Consider the following 24,439-nt stretch of genomic DNA (forward strand, 5'->3'; position numbering starts at 1 on the left):
GAGATGGCAGGGATTGAACCTGCACGCCAAGCAGATGATCTGTCACTGAATCATGGCCTCTCCCCATATGGATTGTTAGGTGGTTGGATCCTATAGCACGCGCAGAAGTCACAGTGGCATATCTTCCCTTGCTTTTACCAAGCAGGCCCTAGGACTTCTCAAAAGCCAATACCGGGTGTGTGTGTGGGTGTTCCCTTGCAGATATAGTCTCTCAAGAGAGGTGCCAAGGCACCTGTGCCATTCACAAGAGAGGCTCTGCAAAGATGACATCCATTAAAGAAGACAGGAATTCTGCACATGCTCACAACATACCCACTATGGTTCACTCTAAACAAAGGTCAATGAAATGCTACCAGCACAACCGGCAGAGGCTTTTCAGGTCTGGGAATATTTGCACATGTTATTTGGCAGAACTGATAATGGATTGCTAAAGGATCTGTGATCTGCACCCCCGGCTGCCTCCTCTCTCTCCCTCCCTAAAGTAACATTTCCCACCCCGTCATACACAGAAACAGCAAGATCTGAATGAAAACCAAGGTGCAGGGAAGAGCAAAAGATCTCACTGGTGTTTTATTGGAAGTCTCTTCAGAAAGAGGAGTCGCTGCCGCACACAAACACACGCTCCTTCCCCAGCGGAGGAAGAGCATGCTCGGCAAGCACGACGAAAACTGCAGCAGAAACAGCAGGGGAGGGAGTCCACACCAGGGGCTTGATCTGTCGACGCAGCAACACCAGTAACTGCAGGGTGGAACCGGCTGGAGAGTTTCTCCGTTCTTCCCAGCTTGGGCGGGCCCAGGGAAAAGCACCCTGCTGCTTCGGGATCCTTTGGTTTCCTCGGAGATGCCTTGCTGGTTCCAGGAGAAGGAAGAGCAAAGCGCGAGTCCGCAGCCTGATTGGGTGCTAGGCTTTGTGCACTGAGTATTTACCCTTTTGGAGCTGGGACACGTAGATTTTGGTTTTGCTACCATCTTCCCTGCGGAGCCAGACTTCTCCAGTGCTGATGGCTGTGATCACAGCCCTAGAAGAGAGGGACATGAATCAGCAGGGGTGAGCAAAAATAGGGACTCAGACCATCCAAAACCTCAGGCTGTCTAGCTGGAATTGACTCTTTCTTCAAATTCTTCTACTGCAGAAGTCTGCAACCTGCAGCTCTCCAGATGTTCATGGACTACAATTCCCATCAGCCCCTGCCAGCATGGCCAATTGGCAGGGGCTGATGGGAATTGTAGTCCATGAACCCTTTTTGAACCCCCTCCAGTTTCTCAGGCCTGTGTAGCTCGCTTCTGTCTCATTACCTTTCACCAGGCAAGGTTTACGTTGTACACACCTGGAGGCAGAGACCACTCTATGTCTTTCTGGTTCATGCTATGAAACACCTTATACACTGATAGCCAGGTAAGAGCTGCTGAGAACTAGCAGCTCCTTAGGGAGGGAAACTGTTAGTAACTAGGATGGCTTATTGATCTCATGCCAGTTCGAAATTATTCACGCATGACTTAACTGTGCTTTCTTTAAGCCAACATGCAAAGCTAGCCTGCCTCCCAGTGCAACCGATCAGTAGTTTGTGGAATGCTAGGCTGAAGACGTGGATGTGGAATGCTAGGTGGATGCGGCTGGGCATGATTATGTTTACTTGACAGTTGTGCAAAGGCAAGCTGCAACAAGCAGAAGAGTTTGCTCCTCTGTCTGCAGTGAACACAATGTACGAAAACAGAAAATGCTTTTTTTCAGTCTGCAGAAAACTCCAAGGGACATTGTGTGTGTGTGATGGCCTTCAACAGTGGTGACTTAATTATTTTGTAGTGGTGGATCAGGCCTTCCCCCCTCCCAAGCGTCCAGAATCAGCCTACCCCATCCCTATGATAAGAGGACAAGGAGATGTTTTCACCAGACCTTCCCAAACAGAAGGCCGTTTTCCCAAGAAAGCTCAGGTACCACCCACCTGGATCTGGCTGATTCCCACACCGTTCCGGGAAAGGAGAAGGGCACAAACCATCAGAGGCGGAGCACTCAGGGGGACATGTGGGGTCATATGTCCCCGGGTGCACATCAGCTGGTCACGTGAGGGGCGGAGAATTACCCTCCACACCCCTCCCCTTGGCCCCGCCAGGCTGCTCCTTCAGCCAGCGAAGCCTCTGCTGGCCAAAAGAGCAGCCTGGCTGGGTTGCCGCCAGGCCTCTGTCTCTGCCAATCCGTCCCACTGCAATGTAAGTGGGGCGAGGTGTTGCCCTGGGCGCCATTTTCCTCCCCCCACCATGCCTCTGCAAACCATGCATGGCCTGAGGCCCCAAGGAGTTCCACAGAGCCTGTAAGACGGAGCTGTTCCACCAGGCCTACAGTTGAGGCAGCAATGGTTTACATCTTTGCTGGCCTCCCTATCCTTCCTGACCCTTCCCATTTTTTGGCATGATTCTTTGTAGTTAGTTTATAAGAAATCTAGTTGGGAGGTTGCCGTTTATGTTATATTAGTTCCCTCCTCCAGGGGTTGGTCGGCCATTAAGTTATAAGATGTTGTAATAACAGGTGCCGGGAGTATTAAATTGAAGTGAGTTTATAGGTAGATATATTTTTGTATAATATCTTTGCATAATATTTTGTATTTGTAAGCCACCCTAAGGCTATCTTCAAACTGGAAAGGGCTGGGACATAAGTCCAAGTAAATAAAAAACAGCACATGTCAGGGGAGGGGGAGAATTACCTTTACCACCTGTTGAGATTCTCCAACTCAAATTGTTTTAGCCCACAGGGGTAAAAAATTATCAAAAAAAATTGTTTTAGCCCACAGGTGTCAAACTCGCAGCCCTCCAGATGTTATGGACTACAGTTCCCATCACCCCCTGCCAACATCATGCTGGCGGGCGATGATGGGAACTGTAGTCCATAACATCTGGAAGGCCATGTGTTTTAGCCGCATCTAAAGCTGTCCTAAGCATTGTCCAAGGCTTTATATATTCCATTACATACTTCATTGAGAAATGCAGAAAGCCACACTAAATGGGCTGATTACATAATTTATTTATATAAACTACACTTGCTTTCCTACTATCAGATCCTCTGAAGATGCCAGCCACAGATGCAGGCAAAACGTCAGGAGAGAATGCTGCTAGAACATAGCCATACAGCCCAGAAACCACACAGTACCCTTGTCCTAAGTTATGTTTGGAGGTAAACCTGTGCAGGAGCGCATATGAGCAGAATGCAATTAAGTGCTTTTGGATTTCTTTGGTACAGCTTAATAAACGTTACTTCTATATTCAAGAACTTATTGCCTGGCTTTCTCTCTGTCACTCCCTCACCTCTGGAAAAAATGTCCTGATGCATCAGAGTGGATTTGGGCACTAATCTGGTCACCCTTTTTGCTGATTTCCACTGGGCCTGTTCAGTTTTGGTCCTGACAGAACTGTCCACCCAGGGTAAACCACTGGCCTGCTGCTACAAAAGGACACGAGTTCAAGGCTCAGTCTAGGAAGAAGTGTTGATGTATACAGCCAGAGCTGGTTCAAGCAGAGGCGTAGCAAGGGGGAAAAGGGCACAGTGCACTGGTGCGTCCTCCGTCCTGGAACGCCCCCGCCACGCCCCCCAGAATGCCCTTGCCACACACCCCACAGAGGCGCACGCCTGGTGCATCGTGCCCCCCCCCCCCCGGAGCTACACCTCTGGGTTCAAGTCATTCTGGTACCTATGCCAGCCTCATTTTGAAATTAATGGGAACTGCACAAAAGTCTTATCAAAGGCATCCTGTGCCAGATTCCACCCTCCGTAGTATCTTTATAAAGCCTCTGTACTGTCCTATTGAATTTGCTTACCACTGTCTCTCACTGTGTCTTCCATACCTTGTGTTAATTGCTTGTTTTATTACTGGCCTCTCCTTGTAACATTCCCCTTGTAACTGCTGTTGCCTGTGAATATGAATTGCTATGGATTGTACCCTCCATTGCATCTGATGAAGTGAACTCTGAAAGCGTACGCTGGAATAAGTTTTTGTTTGCTTTGAATGCTATTTGACTCAGCAGATTCATATGGCCACCCCTTTGGAATTACCCTCCTTCCATGGGGAGGCAGTCTCAAACCCAAAGAGGTTTCCTGGATGATTTAGCCCAACCGCCCCACGCCACCCCCCGCAGCAGCTCCCTTTTGTGGGCACTCACTGGACAGGTGCCTCCTCCCCAACCTGCAAGGAGATGCTCTGCCCTTTGACGTAGACCTCGTTTTTGTAGTGGAGATGACCATCTTCACAGTGAGCTGAGAACAGGGCCGGGGATGGCAGCTTCTCCGTCTTCACTGAGCCTGGAGGAACAGATATGAAAAACAAAAATCAAGGCTGCTAAGATGGTGAGCAGATAAAGCAGCTGTAGTTGCTATGGCACGGGGAAACTGGATGCAGTGGGAAAAGGAGAATAGAAGAGAGTGCCAGAAGATGGGGCAACGAGGCTGTTTGCTACCTGAACCGGACAAGGAACTCATTGTTAAGCTTAATTCTGTTCATTTAGCTGTCAGCTGAAAAATTTCCACTACGGATGTGAAGCACTTGAATGCTGCAAGACGACTCCCTCTAGTGGGAAGTGGCAGTTTTTAGTGTGAACCCAAAAAGGAGACTTATGGCATCTTTACAAGATTAAACAAGAGTCCAGTAGCAATATACCGTTGAAGGGTTTACATAGGGGAATCAACTGGCTGTTGTGGGTTTTCTGGGCTGTGTGACCAAGACACCAGCCACAGATGCAGGTGAAACAACAGGAGCTAAAAATCACCCAGATCATGGCCACACAGCCCAGAATACCCACAACAGCCAGTCCAGTTGCACCCTGAACAATGTGTAGTCCAGCATATTGCATCTATTGAAGTGAGGTGTGACTCAGGACAGCTCCTGCTGCAATCCATTTTGTTGTTCATTAAAGTGCCCACATGGACACCTGTTTAATTTTGCTACAATGGACTAGCACGGCTACCCCATCTGCAATTAACGACTAGCAGATTCACGGGAGAGGATGCTTTCATGGACTTAGAGGCCACTTCATTGAGAAATGCAGAAAGCCACACTAAATGGGCTGATTACATAATTCATTTAACAAAAGTTGTCTTGACCTCTCTGTCAAACATGCAAGAGGCAGCATACAAGGATATTCGATTAAACAGCACATAAAAAGATCTGCGCTGACAAGGAGCGCAGGAACGGTTTAAAAAACAGCAACCCCCAAATAAAGCAAAAACCTAAAATAGACTGTAGAAGAAAAATTCAGCACCGTAAAAAGAATGAAAGCAGCTTCGTGCCTTTTAGAACAACTGTCAGTCAGGAATCGCAAAGTGCTGTAAGACTGCATTAAAATTATGTAAGAAGATGACTATTTTTTTAAGGCTACCGAGGAAGTAATGTTTTAACTGCCTGGTGCCAAAAAAACCCCTGTGTTTTGCAACTAGGCAAACTGCTATATGGAGCAGGTTCCAAAGTCTGAGAGTCACAACAGAGAACTTGTCTTGAACTTTCAAGTCTGGTCTCTGGTTCTCACGCATGCTGCCACAAATAGTGCAGACACATAGAGCAGGCCCTCTGCAGAAGGTGGGAGTAAGATGCCCTCCTCTAGTCTGACACAGTGCAGGGTTGAAAAAGATTAAGCTTTGATTTAAGTCGGGGAGCAAAAGAGGAGCCAGTAAAGAAGATGTCATATCCTGCAATCTGACTGCTGTGGTTTGAGCCAGATGCCATTTCTGGACCGTCTTCAAAGGTTGCTCTGTGTAAAGTGCATGGCAGTGGTCCAACCTAAATGTAATTAACTGATGGATTATCTGTGGCCGATCTCAAGGAAGGGATGCTGCTGCTTCCAGGCACTTTACATTACAGAAGAGATCTGTGCCTACATTTGCAGAACTGGAACTAACAGTACCAATTGGGCTCTGAAAAAACCGACACAATCTTGCTGATGATTTTAGTTCAGAAAAACTAGAGCTTCCTGGCAAGCGTGATCCTATTTGCTGATGTTGTTCCTTTTTTTAATGATATGCCCAAAATCAATTTACCAAAGCAAGAAAGATTGGGTGTGATTTTCAATTATTTTTTCATGAACGATGCCTCTGTTTTATCTTGCAAGCATCTGAGCATTGCACAAAAACGACAGAGACTGGACCTCTAGCCCACTTTTACTATTTTTTCTCTCCCTACCCATGTATACGCATTTGCCAGCTGAGGGTCACACTTCTTATAATTGGTGGTAGATAAATCCTGCATCTATTCCAGGGGTAGGGAACCTGCGGCTCTCCAGATGTTCAGGAACTACAATTCCCATCAGCCCCTACCAGCATGGCCAATTGGCCATGCTGACAGAGGCTGATAGGAATTGTAGTTCCTGAACATCTGGAGAGCCACACCCCTGATCTATTTCATTAAAAAATCTGCCACAAAAAAAGCCATGACTCTTTTTCATGTCTTAACCCCGCCGCCCCCTTTTTTGTTTTCACCAAGACAAACATACTTTGTTCTTTGAAATCCATAACTCCAGGAATCTATTCACCTTCAGAGAAAAGGCTTCCCAGCTAATGGATTCCAGAAATCACTCTCGATTCAGATGTGGGGAAGAGACTGAGGAAGTGAAGAAAGGATGGCTTTTAGGTGGCACGGGGCTTAAGGGGGGGGGGTGCTTTTTAGGCATTTATTTGTTTTTGAATTTTTAGGCAGCCCTTCCCCTTGCAGGCTCAAGGCAGCTTACAAGGTACGGAGATTAAAATACACCCAGTGTAGCCATGTAATCCAGGTGCAAATCATGACGAGGGGGGAGGAAGGGAAAGAACAAGGAAACAAACAGGGCAGGAGGCAGGGAGGCTGGAAAATTACCATTGCTGTCCTCAATTACAGGCCTGATGGAACAGCTCTGAAGAATTGCAACAAATCCTGCAGGGCCCTGGTCTCATTTGGCAGAGCATCTCCACCAGGCAGGGGCCAGAGCTGAAAATGCTCTAACTCTGTTTGAGGACAGTCGGACGCTTTTTGGGCCAGGGAACACCAATAAGTCGTTATTCATGGAGCGTAACACTCTTCTGGGAGCGTATTGGGACAAGCAGTCCCCAAATACGACAGCACCCGACATGCCACAGTATGGAGCCTTCCCTCCCCACCAGCGGACTGGGGAAAGAACAAAGCACTTGCCTTCGACCTTCCTCTTCGGAGGGGACACTGCAGCTTTAGCCTGGGAAGGAAGAATGAGGCAGTGAGAGGGAGACCCCTTGCTGCTGTGCAGTTGCTACCGGATTCCACTCCAAGGCAGAGCCCCAGTCTGCTGAGTCATATAAAGGGAGGGAGGAGGAAACCCAGACTTCAGTTTCCTCCTGATAGCATTGGAAACGGAATATATTAAGCCCGGAGAACCAAAGCATTGATGAGGAACTGGGAAGCCCAATTCAAATCTCATTTCAGTTACAAATTCACTAGTGGGCACTGGATCTCTCTCTCTCATCCCCTTAAGGATGTTGTAATGATTACAGAGGTGTGCCTGAACAAGCAACACATATTCTTGCTATCATTATGTTGTATATATCCTTTGATACGTTACATTACATTTTATAACTAAAAGCTTCACAAAGAGATGTGTTGCTCTAAGTGCACTTTTAAGCTTCCTTTAAATCAGCGGTTCTCAACCTGTGGGTCGTGACCCCTTTGGGGGTCGAATGACCCTTTCACAGGGGTCGCCTAAGACCATCGGAAAACAGTCTTTTTATATTTTATATGTACCAATTTTATGGTTGGGGGTCACCACAACATGAGGAACTGTATTAAAGGGTCGCGGCATTAGCAAGGTTGAGAACCACTGCTTTAAATGAATCCTCACTGATCCAGGAGGTCTCCCCTTTCAGAATTAAACATGGCTGAGCTGGATTTTCTAGGCAATTTCCCAACTGTACACAAGAACACACACACAGCTGCCTTCTGTTGAATAAGACTATTGGTCCAGCAAGGTCAGTATTGTCTATTCTGATGGGCAGTGGCACTCTAGGATCTCAGGTGGAGGACTTCTGCATGACCTATCACCTGATTCCTTTTCACTGGGGAATCTAGGCACTGAACTTGGGGCCTTCAGTATGCAAACTCAGATGTTCTACCACTGAGCCATGGCCCTGCCCTGTGCTGACTTCATAACACAGTGACTGTCATTAAGAGAGCCAACATGGTGTAGTGGTTAAGAGCTGGTGCACTCTAATCTGGAGAATCGGGTTTGATTCCCCACTCTGCCACTTGAGCTGTGGAGGCTTATCTGGGGAACCAGATTAGCTTGTGCACTCCAACACATGCCAGCTGGATGACCTTGGGCTAGTCACAGTTCTTTGGAGCTCTCTCAGCCCCACCCACCTGACAGGGTGTTTGCTGTGGGGGTGGAGTGGGGGGTGAAGGGAAAGGAGATTGTAAGCCCCTTTGAGTCTCCTTACAGGAAAGAAAGCGGGGAATATAAATCCAAACTCTTCTTCTACTGGGCCTCCCTCCTTCTTTTCCACAGCAGACAGTTACAACACTATACAGAAGGCACCCATTTCCCAGCTCACCTTTTTGATGGCTGTCCAGTCCTCCATGATGTCAATATCGCGCAACATGTAGACAATGTATGGGCGTGGGAAAGGTAGGCTAAGGAAGTGCCACTGCACTGGTTGCCATGAAAACCTATTCTGCATCCCCCTCCCTCCCCCCCCCCAGCTGTGGTTAGTCTTCTAGCCAATGCAGCTCTCTCACCTCTGGCCATGCTGAAATAGCACAGAAGTTGTCCAAGCCCTCTGCCCCACCTGATCAGGAATAGTGACTGTCAGCAGCAGCTCCCAATTCAAAACCGTCTTTGGGACTTGTGATACCAAAGGATATCAGATACCAAGGGCGGCTTCTTCCTCTTGCCTGACCGGAGAGGGTCCCATTCCTTTGCGCTATGCTTTGGTCGAAGTTTATCGTCCCACCATTCTAGGAGAAGGAATTAGAGGAGAAAGAGTTAACCGGGGGGGTGGGGGTGGAGAGAAGGAGACACCTCAGTAGTCCACAATATAAATCTCTAATAGAGAATTATTGCCACCCATATGGAACTCCAATTCCCAGGTTTCTTTTGTTATCCTTTTATTGAATATTTTAATGATATTTGTCTTTGTGCTGCAGCTGTATCAAGTGAGCTGTAAACATTTTTTTTAAAACGAGATAGCTCTCTATAAATACCTTTGTATAATCTAGTTGGTAAATTTGTTGGCAATTGTACATAACATAAACTGGAGCCAAGTTTCAACAGAACAATGATTATTCTCGAAGGCTTTCACAGTCGGAATCACTAGGGTGTTGTGGGTTTTCCGGGTTGTATGGCCATGTTCCAGTAGCATTTTCTCCTGATGTTTCGCCTGCATCTGTGGCTGGCATCTTCAGAGGAACTTCAGAGGAAGATGCCAGTCACAGATGCAGGCAAAATGTCAGGAGAAAATGCTACTGGAACACGGCCATACAACCCGGAAAACCCGCAACACCCTAACGATTATTCGTTTCCATCACCATTTGCTGTGCGAATGTATTTAACAAGCTTCCCACACCTGGCAGCTCTCTGCACAGGACAACACAGAACTTGATAGCAGATATGAAGATATCCAATGTATTTTTTAAAAGAGAGAAATGGAGTCTCCCACCAGCCTCCATGGAAAAGAATCAGCAAGGCATTACACGGCTAAGTAACAGTCTGGTTTCTCTGAACAATTATTTGTGCCCCCTGCCCCCCTCTTCACCATTGTACTTGAATATAACCTTCCCAGGGACTTAAAAAGCTACCAATATGAACTGCAGCAGTGTACCCTTGGACTGTACCGTTTTTCATGAAACCAATTTCTTTAATAGTTGCCCTTTCTATCAGGCACATTTAATAACTGTATTATGATGTTTTATCCCATTCGTCCTCCAGAAACTCAGGCTTGACTACGATCCTTCCGCAATTGCTGAGCAGGGACTTAAGCCAAATTCTTGTCCAACCACAACATCATACAGCACAGACAGAAAGCAAATTCAGTACGTCTGACTGCCTATTCCCATATAATTCCCAAGATTCTTTGAGGGAAGCCAAGACAGTTGTGTAGAGATGCCTGAAACACTCTGACCACTTTGGAAAGATGCTACTTGTCCACTGATGGAGAATATTTGATTTCCTATCACCCTTTCCAGAGAAACAAAGAAGGGTTCTTTTTAATTTTAGTCAAAATGGGTGTGCATGTCTGAATGGAGGAAGGAGGAGGGTTAAAAGGCAAGTCAGGATTTCCCAGGGCAGCAGCAACTACAGGGGACTGTGGATAAAGAGGGCATCCCTTACTGACCTGACGTAAGACCCACACTGTGCCTATCATCTTCCAAGCGCTGGATCCGTTCCAACAAACGCTCCTGAAGGGTGTCAAACAACAGCATCTTTTCACTCTGGGTAGGGAACAAAGCACAGTTTGGTTTTTCTTTTTCTACTCCTAATTGTGGCTTCTAACTGATTCAGTAATCTGTGCAACATTCAAGATTCCAGCTATATTAAAGTAAAGACTACCCAGTGTTTTGTTTACCTAGGCTTCTTGCCTTCCAGTGGAAGTGTGAGTTCTGATCAGGGCTAGAATCAGATTCAACTAGAATTAGGACTAATAAAAGGAAACATTTCTTCATGCAATGTGTGATTGGTGTTTGGAATATGCTGCCACAGGAGGTGGTGATGACATCTAACCTGGATAGCTTTAAAAGGGGTTTGGACAGATTTATGAAGTCGATCTATGGCTACCAACCTTGATCCTCCTTGATCTGAGATTGCAAATGCCTTAGCAGACCAGGTGCTCAGGAGCAGCAGCAGCAGAAGGCCATTGCTTTCACATCCTGCACGTGAGCTCCCAAAGGCACCTGGTGGGCCATTGCCAGTAGCAGAGTGCTGGACTAGATGGACTCTGGTCTGATCCAGCAGGCTCTTTCTTATATTCTTAACTGTTACTACCAAAGGCCTGGAGAAAAAAAACATCCTGACCCTTTAACAGACAGAGTCTTAATGGGCAGCTGAAGCTTTTCACAACACAGAGGAAATAATGTTACATGTGAAATAATATCACATTCAGCCTCTATTAAAAATACAGGGCATGTTTCGCCAGCCATATTGGCAACTATGTCACCTTGTCTTCTCCATGAGTGGCTATTGTTTGTTTGTTTGCTTTTATCTTGGATGCAACTAGAGATCTTTTGCACAAAAGGATAAATCTGCATTTATCCCTTTTATTACATGTTCTTACATTTGATAAGACAGGAGTCTCTGGGCAACTTGTATTTTTGTCCCAGCTTTTATCTCTCCTGATCAGTTTTGAACAAATGACCCTATGAGATTGGTCAGGCTGAGAAACCCCACTAAACTAAACTTAATTTGGGGCTAATGACGAAACAAGGATACTATTCCTGTTTGAATTTCTTTTTAGCTATAGCCGTCATCGATCCCACCTGTGATTTGGAAACCCCACCCCAGAAAAAGTCATAATGAACTAGCCCTCCCTGCTTTGCTTCATAGGGTCTGAGAAGGATTTTAGATGGGGACAAGAGGTGAGAGGGCCCTACCTCCAAATGCTGCTGGGCTCCCTGAAGTTCACACCGATGTTTGTGGTGGATCACTTCCAGGCAGAGGCTTCTGTAGATTCCTAAGAAAACAAAGAGGGTTAGAGACAGGCTGACTCTTTAGCTCGGTCTGAGTCGGGGTCATCTCTGAAACCTTTTGCCAATATCACGTCCCAGTCATGGAAAAGAACTAGTTCCTCTGCGCTTACCTCAATGATATTGCTTAAAAAGCCAAAAGGCCACAAGCAGCATCAAACTAATATAATCCCCCAGATTAACCCCTTTTCCAATTGATTACCACCCGCCTATATTTAGCTACTACTAATGTAATTCTGTTATCTTCGTCAGATAGCAGCCACTGAATTACAGGAAAGATTCACAGGATAAAAGTTGCCCTAAACGGTTGTGCCTCAAATCATCCCAGCGGCAGCAGAGCAACAAAATATGTTCCAGAGTCTCTATTTGACCTTAAGTTCCTCTGAGCATGAACAGGACATCTGCGCTTTCAACATTGTTATGTAGAAAGGCCTGCTTCTCTCTTTTCAGAAATTAATCACTGCCCCCATTTCCCAAGGCCACAGTCTGCGAGTGCATAGGTGTCAAACTCAGGCCCTCCAATTGGCCATGCTAGCAGGGGCTGCTGGGAATTGTAGTCCATGAACATCTGGAGGGCCTGAGTTTGACACCTATGGTCTAGACTAGAGCATATGGCCGCTGCCTGCCACATGCCTAGCGAGGAGCCAGCTCACCGGCCACTTCAATTCGAATCTGCATGTGGTTCTGTAAGACCCCCAGGGGGTCCAGGTACTCCGCTGCTTTCCCAAGCATCACATCCTCCAGTTTCATCTTCATTTGACTCAGGCGCTCCTTGAAAAGTCTACAAAAGAGCAGAGACATGTTCACTTGACCATCCCACAGAAAGGGTTCCACGGTAAGTGTCTGTGTGGGGTGTAATTTCTAGACCTGATGGAAAAAAACCTTCACGTGCTTTTCTGGTTGACTACATGCCTCTGGGAAGCTCATCAGCAGAACATAAAAGAACACCCTGCACCCTTTCGTCTTGTGTCCAGATATGTTACTGCCTCTGAACATGGAAGCCCCATTTCTACCTATCATGGATAATAGCTATAATCCATCAAAAATCTATCTAAATCTTTATGCCCTTCTGGGATCAAACCAAGAGTCCACCGAATGCAGGATTCAGTGTTTCACAAGGGGCAGACAGATACCCAGGCTGGCAGGGTGAGTGGGGGCCTTAAACACAGGTCATGGTGCTGACAACAATCATATGAGACTCACCTTCAACTTGTGCTACAGTTCTTCGGAGAGAGCTCTGAAGAACTGTGACTAGCCCAAGGTCACCCAGCTGGCATGTGTTGGAGGGCACAGGCTAATCTAGTTCCCCAGATAAGCCTCCACAGCTTAAGTAGGAGAGGGAAAATCAAACCCAGCTCCCCAGATTAGAGTGCACCTGCTCTTAACCACTACATCATGCTGGCTCTTAAATCCTACATTGTCCAGTGTAGCCAATACCAAATTGTATTTACGGGTCCGTATCTTTTAAAGGATTTACAGCAGCAAAATACAAGAGGGAAAAAACCCATCCACATAAGGAGACCAACTAGTTCTTCTGAACATGAGGGAAGAGAACAGATGGGGCAACTCTGAACAAAGCCAGGAACAGATGCCTACCTGCTGGCCACCGTTACCTGACAGACCCATCCTCTGTGAACATGTCTAATCCCTTTTGAAAGTCACTTAAGTTAGAGTGCAAGCATGGCTGGTAGCGCTCTTGAGACCTCCTTGTCAGGGTTGCCTCTTGATAGCTTCAGCAGATAAGCCGTCAATTGAATTCGAGACAGCAGCACAGCATATCTGAGCTCGTACAAGCACATTGCTAATAATGGGTAGCAAAATAAAACATGTGTGATTTGTTGTTCACTGAAGGTGGGACTAGGAATTATACGGAAAATGAAGGATCCTGACCTCAGGATGTCATCAGAACATGTGCAGGGACTTTGCAGGAGAAAACTGGTGGCCAAGACCTAACTCTTTTTCCTGTCTACGAGTTCTCCCTTTGAAATGAGGTCTTACCCATCCATTTTAACTGATTTCTCCTCTCATGCTGGGCTCAGATAACCATAATGGGTAAAAATTTACAAGGAAGAATGAGCAATTCAGGCAGGGCTTGAGAGCTGGTTGATGCCAAGACTGGTGGGCTGAGTAACTTAAAAAAACTACCATCTCTTCTACATGGGCCTGCCCCGAGTGCAGTACAGATTTGGTTTGTACCCTATGAAATCCTTGGATCTTGTGTGCACGCTTCAGCCAGCCAACACACTGTGAATAACTAGGGTTTTATTATACTTGGTATGCTTTTTTTTTTCATTTGGAATTCTAAGCCACAAGAGAAATGCTTGGTATGAAGATTTCATTAAATAAATGTGGGCAAAACGCCTTCTTTACTCACTGCTGTGGAACCAATGGAAATCAGGCTCTTTATAGGACCAAAAGAAACCTCAAGAGCTCAAATCAAACAACTCCAGGATTGTGAGTAGTTTAGCCCTTTCTTGGAAAGGGGAGGTTCTGCTAGGAAGCCTGGCAGTTAAATCATAAAGGCTGGAGAGAGGCGCTCACTCACTTTTCTTTGATTTCAGAGAATTCCTTCTCCAAGTGCATCATCTCATCCACGCACTCCGAGCGACGTCTCTCACAGTCCTCTTCATCCATCTCTGTGGACAGAAATGATGACATGTGCCATCCCATCTGTTTTCCCACTGCCCCAGGTTTGTGGTGCAAGAGAACTTTCCATATAGGAATTTCTTTAAGGGAACAGTGAAAGCAAGAAAGAGGCAGCAAGCTTTCGAGCCACACAGAGCTCTTCTTCTCATTGCAAATGCAGATTACTTCAATGTAATCTGGATGCTTACTAACTTGTGCCCACTAACACGGTTGATCCATTTGGATAGTTATTATTCGGATGAAATGAAAAATCACAAATATCATTTTGTCAGTCCCAGTCGATGAAATACTACAATTAGTTAATGAGAACACAACAAGGGGTCTTTGAGAGATGCTCTCAAACAGGGCAAACATGTGAAACACAGATTTTATGAAGAAAGGCAACCCACCACTCACACAAGCTTCAAGATTTCACCATTATAGAGGCAATTGGACAGTTTCTAATTGAAGGGGAGGGGCTGCAACAGAAGCAGTTCCCAAAGCTACCGTAGCTGGTTGAGAAGAAGGACAGAAGGGAAAAACAAATCTCTCTTTTCTTCCCATTAATGCCTTTTGTAGACCCCAAGTTGTTCATATGCATATGTGAAAATTGCCTTTTAGGACCCCTTCGAGCGTTGCAGAAAGACTAATAACGTAACAAGTCGAAGCAAAAAAAAACAGTCATTTGGCAGAAAAACCAACAGTTTTGCTTAGTCCCTAATCAGGGAAGTGCAGCAAAAGTGTAAAACCTGAGTAAATGCAAGCAGCAGACTTCTGAAGTCTTGGGAGACATTGGACTTAAGAACCTTGACTTCTATTAACTGAAATGAGTCCTTGCTAGAGGACTAGATTTTGCTATCAAGGCCTTCTGGGAGATTAACAGACCTTCTGGAAAGGATGAACAAGCTAACAGAATACTCGGCAACGGCAAAGTTAACATCTTTGGTATGCAGTAGACCAGGGGTCTTCAAACTATGAGTCCTACCACTTGGCCATGCTGGCAGGGGCTGATGGGAATTGTAGTCCATGAACATCTGGAGGGCCATAGTTTGAAGACCCCTGCAGTAGACCCTTCCCAGTAGACCCTTTGCAAGATGGACAGCTTTTGGGGATTATATCAATTGAGGACTTGGATAGTTATGTAAATTAATAACTGTACAACTTGAGAGTATAAAGACTATATGTAGATAGGATAAATGATTGAGAATGCATAACAGTTTCTTAAGCCTCAAAACTATGATTGGAATGTAAGATGCATGCAAGCTTCACAATGATTATTATTTGATTTTAATTTTATGTTGAAAATTAAAGTAAAAAAACCCAAAGATTTACAAATGTTACAACTGCTCTGGAGTCTAAAACAATGCAGCCACAGACAAAGGCAGGGAAAGGTGAGGTTGCACGGGGCTGGGGAGGAGGGGCGCAAGAAAACAAGCACCACTATCAAAAGCCAAATCTTAGACTGTACAAATGAACAGGAATGGTTTGATATGAAAACAGTAGGGGAATAGCATGGGTGATGTTTTTGGTTGATTACGTTGTTACTCTGCCTTCTTCCATATACATCTCAGGGCAGTGTACAGTGCCCTGTCATCCCCAAAAGTCTCCATTCAGGCCAGCTGAGACAGGTTTAGTTTCAGCAAGGTTGTATCCTGCAGCTTCCAATTATACCCTAGGACAGGGGTGGCCAACCTATGGCGCTCCAGATGTCCATGGACTACAATTCCCATCAGCCCCTGCCAGCATGGCCAATTGGGCTGATGGGAATTGTAGCCCGTGAACATCTGGAGTGTCATAGGTTGTCCACCTCTGCCCTAGGGCTAAAGGAATCTTCTGCACTTCTCCCACTGAGTTATGACCTTTTCCTTAGCTCCCAAGAAATTGGGCTTAGGCTGTTTTCCCCCGTTAGATACCTGAACTCTCCTCTTCTGATTCTGACTGGCTGCCGCTGTGCTCATCTTCACTCTCTTCTTCGCCGTTCATGTCAGCTGCTGAGTCTCCCTCTGCCTCCATCTCCTTGGGCAGGGGCTGGACAGGCATGGTGCCCCACGGAGGCAGGATGCCAAAGTTGAAGAAAAGGAGGATAGGAAACAGCCAACCTGCGACGGAAAGGGGCCATGAACAGAATTTGACTATTATCTTACAACAAGGTTACGATGTACCTGCTCTACAACTGGATGGGACAAAGTGCAGGTATGGACTCCCTCCATAGCATTCAGGACCCTCAGAATACCAGCTTCTGGCTTGTTCTTAAAGTTTCTAGTCTTAAGGTTTCCAAGGGTGTCATCATAAATACTTGGTAAGTAATCTCCAGGCAGGACATCAGAATAACATTTTCAGTTGTAAAAGGCGGCCCTTCAGCATCCTGCAAAGTCTTTGCTTACAAACCACTCCTGCATCTAGCAGCATTATCTACCATAAACATATCTGCAAACGTCCTTAATTTATTAAACTTATGCAGTCAGCTTTTCTTAAGCCAGAATTTTTAAGGCCTCACAGGCCTCAAGAAGTGTCTGCAGGGCAAACAAAGACAGGTACAGAAAAGAGCCAAACCACATCCATCTCTTGTCGAAGGCTTTCACAGCCGGAATCACTGGGATGTTGTGTGGTTTTTGGGCTGCATGGCTGTGTTCTAGTCGCATTTTCTCCTCTGAAGGTGCCAGGCACAGATGCAGGCGAAACGCCAGGAGAAAATGCTACTAGAACACAGCCATACAGCCCGGAAACCACACAACATCCCAACATTCATCGAATTGATGCAGGCTGGTGCTTACGACTCACAACATAAATGACAGCCCTACTTGTAAGTCCAGCCTTACCTTCTGAGTCCTGATTTCAACATTATGCTGGCAGGCAAGAACATTATATGTGCACTCATTCTATTTAAACTGCACTGCAATGCACAACAGTTCCATGTGCAAGCTTAGCAAGACAGCTCAATGCCCACTAGCTCTGGTGGGCTAATGTACAGCTGATCGCCCACTTATGCTAAGATGATGCCTCTGTGCAATGGCCCAAATATGTTGTCCTTGCTTCTCTACACTCTGTTTAAATCGGGCCCCAGGCTTCTCCGGAGAATCAGAGAAACTGGAAAGCAAACAGAAGAACAATCATAGAGTTGGAAGGGGCTATACAGGCCATCTAGTCAAAGCATAATAAAACACAAGTCCAGTGGCACTTCAGAAACTAACAAAATTTATTCCAGCGTAAACTATGGTGAATCAGAGCTCATTTCATCAGAAGATCTTCAGTGCAGTTATTGAAGCGAACGCCAGCTCACAAAACCTTTTGTTGCATTAAAATATTAGTCTTTAACGGGTCACTAGAATCCTGTTTAATTTTGCCACTACAGACTAAGATGGCATGAGCTCTTTTACTCCTTCCACCATTTTTCTCTGCTCAGCAACTAATCATTCCTAAGAGTTGGCACAGAAAAAGTAGAGAAATTAACTGCTAAGCAGAAGAGAAATAATGGCCAATCACTGGTTTTGTGGGGGGTTTCATGATCAGATTTTCTGACGTATACTTTAACATTAAAGTATTCCCTTCGAGGATAGGGCGGTATATTAAATCTAATAATAAATACAAATAAATAAAAAAGGAGTGAAGGCAGGTGGAAGGTTGTCCTTTCGCCACACACCAGTTCCTTGACAGAAGCTGACTGCTCCCCCCACCAGCTGCTTATGATAAGAAAACCCTGGGAAAATCCTTGTGCTTGACTGTCTGAGGGAGCCTTCAGAATTCTAAGCAGGAAGAGCTTGGTTTATACGTGGTCTTCCAACAGCGGCACCCAAACAATAGAAAAATCAGCCCACCTGTAGGCCTACCCTCCTGTTTTTTTCATCGCTTGGCAGGCTTTCTGGCAGAAAAGCAGGCTTGTACCTCTCAAGTCAAAGAACTAAACCAAACAGTTGCATGGCTACAGGATTTAACTCAATAGGGTGTGTTTCCCAGGTACTGGGGGTGGGGAACATAAGAACGAGTCTGCTGGATCAGACCAGAGTCCATCTAGTCCAGCACTCTGCTACTTGCAGTGGCCCACCAGGTGCCTTTGGGAGTTCACATGCAGGATGTGAAAGCAATGGCCTTCTTCTGCTGCTGCTCCTGAGCACCTGGTCTGCTAAGGCATTTGCAATCTGAGATCAAGCTGTACCTGTTGCGTTCTTACCAGTAAGGCAGCTGTTCAAAGTACAGGTGTCTTGAGAAGTGTAAAGGATGGAGAGCCTCTCTGTTTTACCCCCTCCCCCCACATATATTTATGGACTAGGGTTCACTGAAAAAACCCGAGAAAAGCCCTGTAGGATCAGACCATGAGAGTGCATTCACTTCCTCTTAGTAGCCAGGCTATTTGGACACGAAAAGCCTACGGGCGGGGTGCAGAGGTCAAAGTCTCCCAGCTGTTCCCCCTCTCCTTCGTGCTCCTAGAGACTACTGTTTCTCTGTAGGAAGAAGTATAATGAAGCCAAAGAAAACAAACGCATAACATTTCGTCCCCGCGCTTCCTTGGGAGGAATCATTCAGCCTAGAAGGGAACACAGGACAAAAACTTATTTACAAGCCCCACCCTCAGCTTGCAGTGGACTCAACCACCTCCCCGGGGACTTCCACAGGGAAACTGGACACCTGGAAGAGAGGAGAGAACGAACTCTTTCCCCCATCGACATCGCTCATACAGCTTTGGGCTTCATAGGGAAGAACCAAACATACGCACATTTCTCCTTCCCTTTACACTACAATGGTCTGACCCACAGCTTTCCCTCCAAATAGGAAAACGCATAAGACTGGAATGGGCGGGACCATCCTTACCCACAAAAGGGGGGTGATAGGAAAAGAGTCTAGACCCTTCATACCTGGGGGAGGGGCTGAGGAAGGCACAAACCCCGCTCTAGGTCGCTTTCGCAACCGGAAGTAGTTTTCCTCAGCCCCGCCTACCATCAGCAGCCAATCAGAGCAGAAAATATGAAAACTTAATCGTCTTGGTTTGCTTCAACGAAGCTCTATGATCTCCACGAGCGGCATTGTGGGAAACCGGAAGCAGGGGACGGAGAGTTTCCATGGCGACAAGACACTAATAAGGCTAGCTGTATAAATACAAGGCTGTAAACGCGTACTGTACAGTCATCGTTTGGGTAAATAAGAAGCGCATGTAGAAAAGCTGGCTTGTTCATTAATTTCAATTTGTGCATATTTTCTATCATACAGGAACAAAAGGTGAGGCTGCCAGATGTGAAAGCAAGTCCAGCACATGAACTTGGGACTTGCACAGCACATGAAGAGTTCCAAATGCTATAGAACCTATCCCACATCACCAAGAACTAGCTGAAATAAACGAGAAGGCTAAAAGAAGTGCTAATTAGAACACTGGCAAGAAGCTTGAGCACCCCCACAAGAAGGCTGTAGTTGCCATGGAGGCTTGAAGTATCCTCTTTCCACCCCCACGCCATCTGCGATGCTATTATAGCCTATGGTAGTGCTTCAGCAAACCAGTGCTGTGTCTTGCTGTGACATTTCTAACCCACCCGAAGACCACCAGACAGAGTGGGCAACATAATCACTCTGACAATGGTTGCAAATTGCAAGGTCATCGTTGCAGGTTTTGAGCCACAGGTTTCTTACTCTTCAATGCTGGTCAGATGAAAATGGGTTTGATCTCTTCCATAATGCATTTTGAAAGGAAGAAAATAGAAGTGATAAGCTGCTTCAGTGCTGTGGATAGCGTTTGCCACCACAGAGGTGCATAAATATCCTTCACGTACATTTCCCCATGTTCCAGAAAACAGATTTTTGAGAAGAACTAGCTCTGACAACAGCTCTTTCATTAAAGTGTACACCCTCACCGATGCCAGCTGCTTATAACACTGTGCCTTTAACAACTTATGCTTCACAACTTACAGGAATAAAGCATTTTAAATCCAAGTGATTCTGTTTAATTTGTTTGCAAATTGCAGTTTTTAGTGGAAACAAATTATCCTCTCCCCACTTCCGGAAGTACATTAGTGTATTTACTCCCGTTATACAGAAAAAGAAGCTGTCAACTTGAAAAGTAAAAGTCAGGAACAAAAAACAACAACAATCTTGAATTCTTTTTCAGTTTCTCCACTCCAAGTCAGCACAGCTCACTCTTCAGCATTTTGACTCAAATCCCTATGGTCTGCCCCACAAGCATCATAAAGCAGTGGTTCTCAACCTTCCTAATGCCGCGACCCTTTAATACAGCTCCTCATGTTGTGGCGACCCCCAACCCTAACATTTATCCATTTTACAGATGGAGAACACTGATGCAGAGAGTTTTAGGCGACCCCTGTGAAAGGGTCGTTTGACTCCCAAAGGGATCCCGACCCCCAGGTTGAGAACCACTGCCATAAAACGTCAGAACTCATTCCACAGGGAAAAAAATGCCTTGTATAAAGGAGGCCAACCAGGGAAAAATAAACAGGTAAAAAAATAAGCATCAAATGTTTGTAAAAGCTATCAAATGGAAAGGGCGGGGCCTGGTGTTTATCCTCACAATCAAGTTCCAGAGATTGTTAGCACAGATTTCTCATCCCAAGGCTTGTTATCCTAAGGAACTAGGAATTCCAGTGTGGACTAGTTAGAATCCTGTGTTTGTTATTTCACGAGTAAATGTGTTTCTCTGTGTAAACAGCGACCACTCACCAGTAACAGTCCTACAGTTCATCCCAGAAGTGAACTCATTAGGAGGTGAACCAACCTTAGTCTTGTCTGGGGTTCATTCCCAATACAATTCTATGCAGAGCCAACATCAGTCTAAGCTGATTGGTTTCAACAGGTTTAGACGGGAGTTACTGAATAGGACTGGTCTGTCTGAGTTCAATTCTGATTGACTCTTGTAATGCAAAGTCAGCATAACGGATCTGTTAACAGACCATTCAAAAAGTCAGCTGGGATATTTTCCTACCTGACAGAAACCAAGATCCTTAAGAATGGAAGGGTCAGGGTGTGCGTAAGTGTGCAAACACAGATTCCCCAAAATAAAGCACTGATAATACATTCAAGCAGCAACAAACTTCACTGGAGAGAGTGGATAGGCTGGCACCTGGGCCTTCTCCCTCCAACTGGCACGGGAGTGATTCTGCAGATAAATACTGAAAGTCAGCATCAGCGTCCTGAGTTGGACATTTCTGTCGAGGCAGTGTGCAGTGTTACATTCTCTCCCCCCTCCCACAGTCCAAAATAGATTTATCAGTGTCGCCCCCCGACACTCAAAGTCAACACCGTCTTGACGAGGTGGAATATCTGATCTTGAGTTCCTGCTTGAATTGTCGAAAGAGCACCTTGTTGCGCTGGTTTTCAGCATCCTTTTGTGCATGGAACTCACTGGCCACCTTGAAGCCCTTGTGCACCAGAAATGCGTTGCTTAGCACCAAGAAACGGTACCCGGCCACATGGAGCTCACAAGCCTGGTGGGAAAGGACAATATAACAGCAGCATAGTTCAGAGGCTCTCCATCAAGAACATGCAAGAATAGCCCATATACCCTCACGGCTATTCATCCCCATTCTCCCCAGGCCTGGCTCAAATTAAGCTTTTCCACCATCCCAACCCCAAAACAACATTTGGCCCCTTCACCAAGACGATCACTGGAGTAGATACCTGACTGATGCGGTTGAAGCCATACTGCTTGAAGCGTTCATCATAGGATGGTACAGAACTAGAACCAATGTAGAAGGGTTCCCATGGGTCCCTCCACTCGACCTCATAGGCCACTCGCAGGGGGCTACTCACTGGAAGATTTAGCCAGTGGGAGTAGTTGGTGGGTGCCTGGCATCTGGGGCACAGCTCTTCATAGAAAGGTCGGATCTCACCAACTTGGTACAGCTGCAGCAGTTCCATTTTGCTGCCAGGGATGCGGCGAGTATGGCGGATTTCAAAAGCGGGCACAACGAGGACTTCTAGCATCCCCTCATAAGCGACTCTGGGTAATGCCAGAAAGGCTTCCCGTAGCCCCTCACTGGGCACCATGTCCACGTCCACCACCAGCATCCAGTGCCCACCGACAGCCCTCCGTGCTACGTTGCGAAGCAAGTTGTTGGGATAGGAAGCATTAGCAACATCCATGGCATAATTACGCCGCCCAGCCCCGACCTGTGCCAGCTTGGCAAAGACATCTTCACAGGCTTGGAGCTGGGCAAATTCATCATGATCCTCCAGTTCGGGGAAGGCAGCCACTTGATTGGCGTGGCACACCAGGTGGAGGCGAACCAGCTGACGGACAGGTGCACATAGGGCTGCTAGCGCATACACCATCACTGTGGCCAGGCGGACTTCAGTGAAGCCTGGAGCAAAGAGGGCCACTGAAAGCGGGCCTCTCCAGCGTTCCACCAGTTGCTGAGTGTGATGCAAGTTGCTGAGACTGGTGTGGGTGACCAGCACCACATCCTGGCTGCGCTCACCATCCCAGGTACCATGTAACATGTCCTGGTAGATGCGGTACTGTCCACTGTCATCCAGGCTGCCGCCGCTGGCCAGCACCTTCTTGAGTCTCTCCTTGTGCCCATCGATGGGCAAAGACTGGCGCCCTTGGAAAAGCTCTGCATAGCGGGACCGTTGATCCTGTCCATGCAATCCTGACAGCAGGGCCAAATACAGCAGCTGCAAGCCGGCCACAAGTGCCAGCGCTGCCACCAGCACCTGGAAGCATGAGCACTGCATGGGCAAAGGGTAAACACAGCGTCTGGCCGGAGTGGGGAGGAGTCTCAAACCTGGCCCATCAGCTGTGATTCCTCTCCTTCATTTCCTTTGCAAAGCGGCATGGATTCCGCCCTGAAGAGTCTGCAACGCTGCATGAAATCTAGCTTGGAAAGAACCTTGCAAAACAGGTTAATGCTTCGGCGAAGAGCTGCTTTTCTTCCTTCTGAAAATCTGAGCGCTTTGGAACAAGATCTGATCGGGAGGCGGCGTCTTTCTCTAGCGCCCTCTACTGAATAGGAGGATGCATTACAACGGGGAAGGTTTGCGACCCCCCCCCCCTCCAAGGCGTTTTTCATCGCCCCTCCATCCCTTCTGCACAGTTCTTCAGCACATACAAACTCAATTCCTTTGCACGAAACACAGGTTTTTCAGGTGCGGAGTTTCCCTTCCTCCCGCCCAATGTTCCCTTTCTTCTTTTCTTTTTGAGGCTTTTGGTGGTGGGGTGTGTGTGTGTGTTTGTTCAGAGCGAGCGGAGGGGAGCAACTACATATGGTGAAATTGGAGATCAGGGAAAGGTAAAGACTAGTAAAGGCAGACTGCACAGAAAGGGAGCAAAAGGAGAAAGAGAACTCTTTTCCCCCAGCAGGAAAATAACTATAGACTAGGTAGAGAAAACAGCTTCAGCCTGCGAGACGAGGTGGCCGAGTGGTTAAGGCGATGGACTGCTAATCCATTGTGCTCTGCACGCGTGGGTTCGAATCCCATCCTCGTCGTATTCTTTTGAGTGACGGGAAGATATGTTACATTTTCCAAACAGGAATGGGTAAACAAGAAAAAAGCGCCTCCCGCTCTGGATATTGTGTTGAGCTTTTAAGAGAGCCGAAGAGGAAATGAAGTCCCAGCCGGAGAAACTGGGGGACGCGCTTAACAAAAGGAGACTTCGGTACACCCAAAGGAAATGATCCCGAGGTCCCCCAAATCTGAAGCTCAGAGAGAGCAAAGCCATTTCCCATAAGGAAATGTTTTAAAAATGCAGGGTTCTCATTTTTCCCATTATTTATTGTAATGTTGTAGTGTCAGTTTCATGACAGGCTTGATAAACGTGGATGGGTCAGAAGGAAAGAGGGCCCTTAAAATTCTTCTTTTACTTGTAAATGTCGTAAATAACAAATAAACCGAATTATATTCCAACTGAAAACAATCATCGGGCGAGTTAAAACACCCATGCAAACTGATTTCTCTTCTTTCGTTATTGTGGTTGGGATTTTTTTCTCTTCTTTCATTATTGTGGCTGGGATTTTTTTCAAATAATCTGTTACAATAATTTTGCACATTATAGTGCTTTTAGTTTTCTCAAAACACATCAAAGCACAAACAATCCCATAAAGTAGGCTATTTCGGTTGTTGATTTCCTTCTCTACCGTCCCACTCATTTCCTCCCACAGAATCCTGGGAATTGTAGTTTTCCTTTGGCAGGTTCAGGGAAACGCTAGAAGTTCTCAATTTGTAAAG

General features: G+C 46.3%; 2 protein-coding genes and 1 non-coding gene across 7 annotated transcripts; 1 reads left to right on the plus strand and 2 right to left on the minus strand.

The window, feature by feature from the left end:
- Positions 1-538: 538 nt before the first annotated feature.
- On the minus strand, positions 539-19,198 carry BRMS1 (BRMS1 transcriptional repressor and anoikis regulator). Of its 5 annotated transcripts, none has more exons than XM_048514927.1 (11): positions 19,126-19,198; positions 16,189-16,374; positions 14,196-14,286; positions 12,304-12,431; positions 11,558-11,637; positions 10,306-10,402; positions 8,837-8,929; positions 8,527-8,591; positions 7,139-7,178; positions 4,149-4,287; positions 539-1,018 (listed from the first exon to the last, which is right to left on the minus strand). In XM_048514927.1, the coding sequence occupies exons 2-11, from the start codon at positions 16,313-16,315 to the stop codon at positions 901-903; spliced, it is 978 nt and encodes a 325-aa protein (XP_048370884.1). In that variant the 5' UTR covers positions 16,316-16,374; positions 19,126-19,198; the 3' UTR covers positions 539-900. The 5 variants fall into 5 exon arrangements, with proteins under 5 accessions (XP_048370884.1, XP_048370899.1, XP_048370877.1 ...); XM_048514942.1 differs by having other exon boundaries at positions 19,082-19,169; XM_048514920.1 differs by lacking the exon at positions 19,126-19,198 and adding an exon at positions 18,444-19,075.
- Positions 19,199-20,179: 981 nt separating this feature from the next.
- Positions 20,180-23,195, minus strand: B4GAT1 (beta-1,4-glucuronyltransferase 1). The gene is made up of 2 exons (XM_048519616.1): positions 21,890-23,195; positions 20,180-21,696 (listed from the first exon to the last, which is right to left on the minus strand). Exons 1-2 carry the CDS (start codon positions 22,946-22,948, stop codon positions 21,505-21,507), a joined length of 1,251 nt encoding a protein of 416 aa, XP_048375573.1. The 5' UTR covers positions 22,949-23,195; the 3' UTR covers positions 20,180-21,504.
- A 423-nt stretch (positions 23,196-23,618) lies between these two features.
- Positions 23,619-23,700, plus strand: TRNAS-GCU. The gene has a single exon. It is a non-coding gene; the product is annotated as a tRNA-Ser (tRNA).
- Positions 23,701-24,439: the final 739 nt, after the last annotated feature.

Source organism: Sphaerodactylus townsendi, linkage group LG01 (assembly GCF_021028975.2).
Source record: "Sphaerodactylus townsendi isolate TG3544 linkage group LG01, MPM_Stown_v2.3, whole genome shotgun sequence".
NCBI classification, from domain to species: domain Eukaryota; kingdom Metazoa; phylum Chordata; class Lepidosauria; order Squamata; family Sphaerodactylidae; genus Sphaerodactylus; species Sphaerodactylus townsendi.

Excerpts from the sequence above, each read along its gene's own strand:
- BRMS1 (XM_048514927.1), bottom strand. The coding sequence starts at position 16,315 with ATGCCTGTCCAGCCCCTGCCCAAGGAGATGGAGGCAGAGGGAGACTCA. Across the intron at positions 11,638-12,303 it reads GATTCGAATTGAAGTGGCCG|GAATCTACAGAAGCCTCTGC; the intron begins GTGAGCTGGCTC and ends TTGTTTTCTTAG. Across the intron at positions 8,930-10,305 it reads CAGTGTGGGTCTTACGTCAG|AATGGTGGGACGATAAACTT; the intron begins GTCAGTAAGGGA and ends TCCTTCTCCTAG.
- B4GAT1 (XM_048519616.1), bottom strand. The coding sequence starts at position 22,948 with ATGCAGTGCTCATGCTTCCAGGTGCTGGTGGCAGCGCTGGCACTTGTG. Across the intron at positions 21,697-21,889 it reads GCTTCAACCGCATCAGTCAG|GCTTGTGAGCTCCATGTGGC; the intron begins GTATCTACTCCA and ends CTTTCCCACCAG.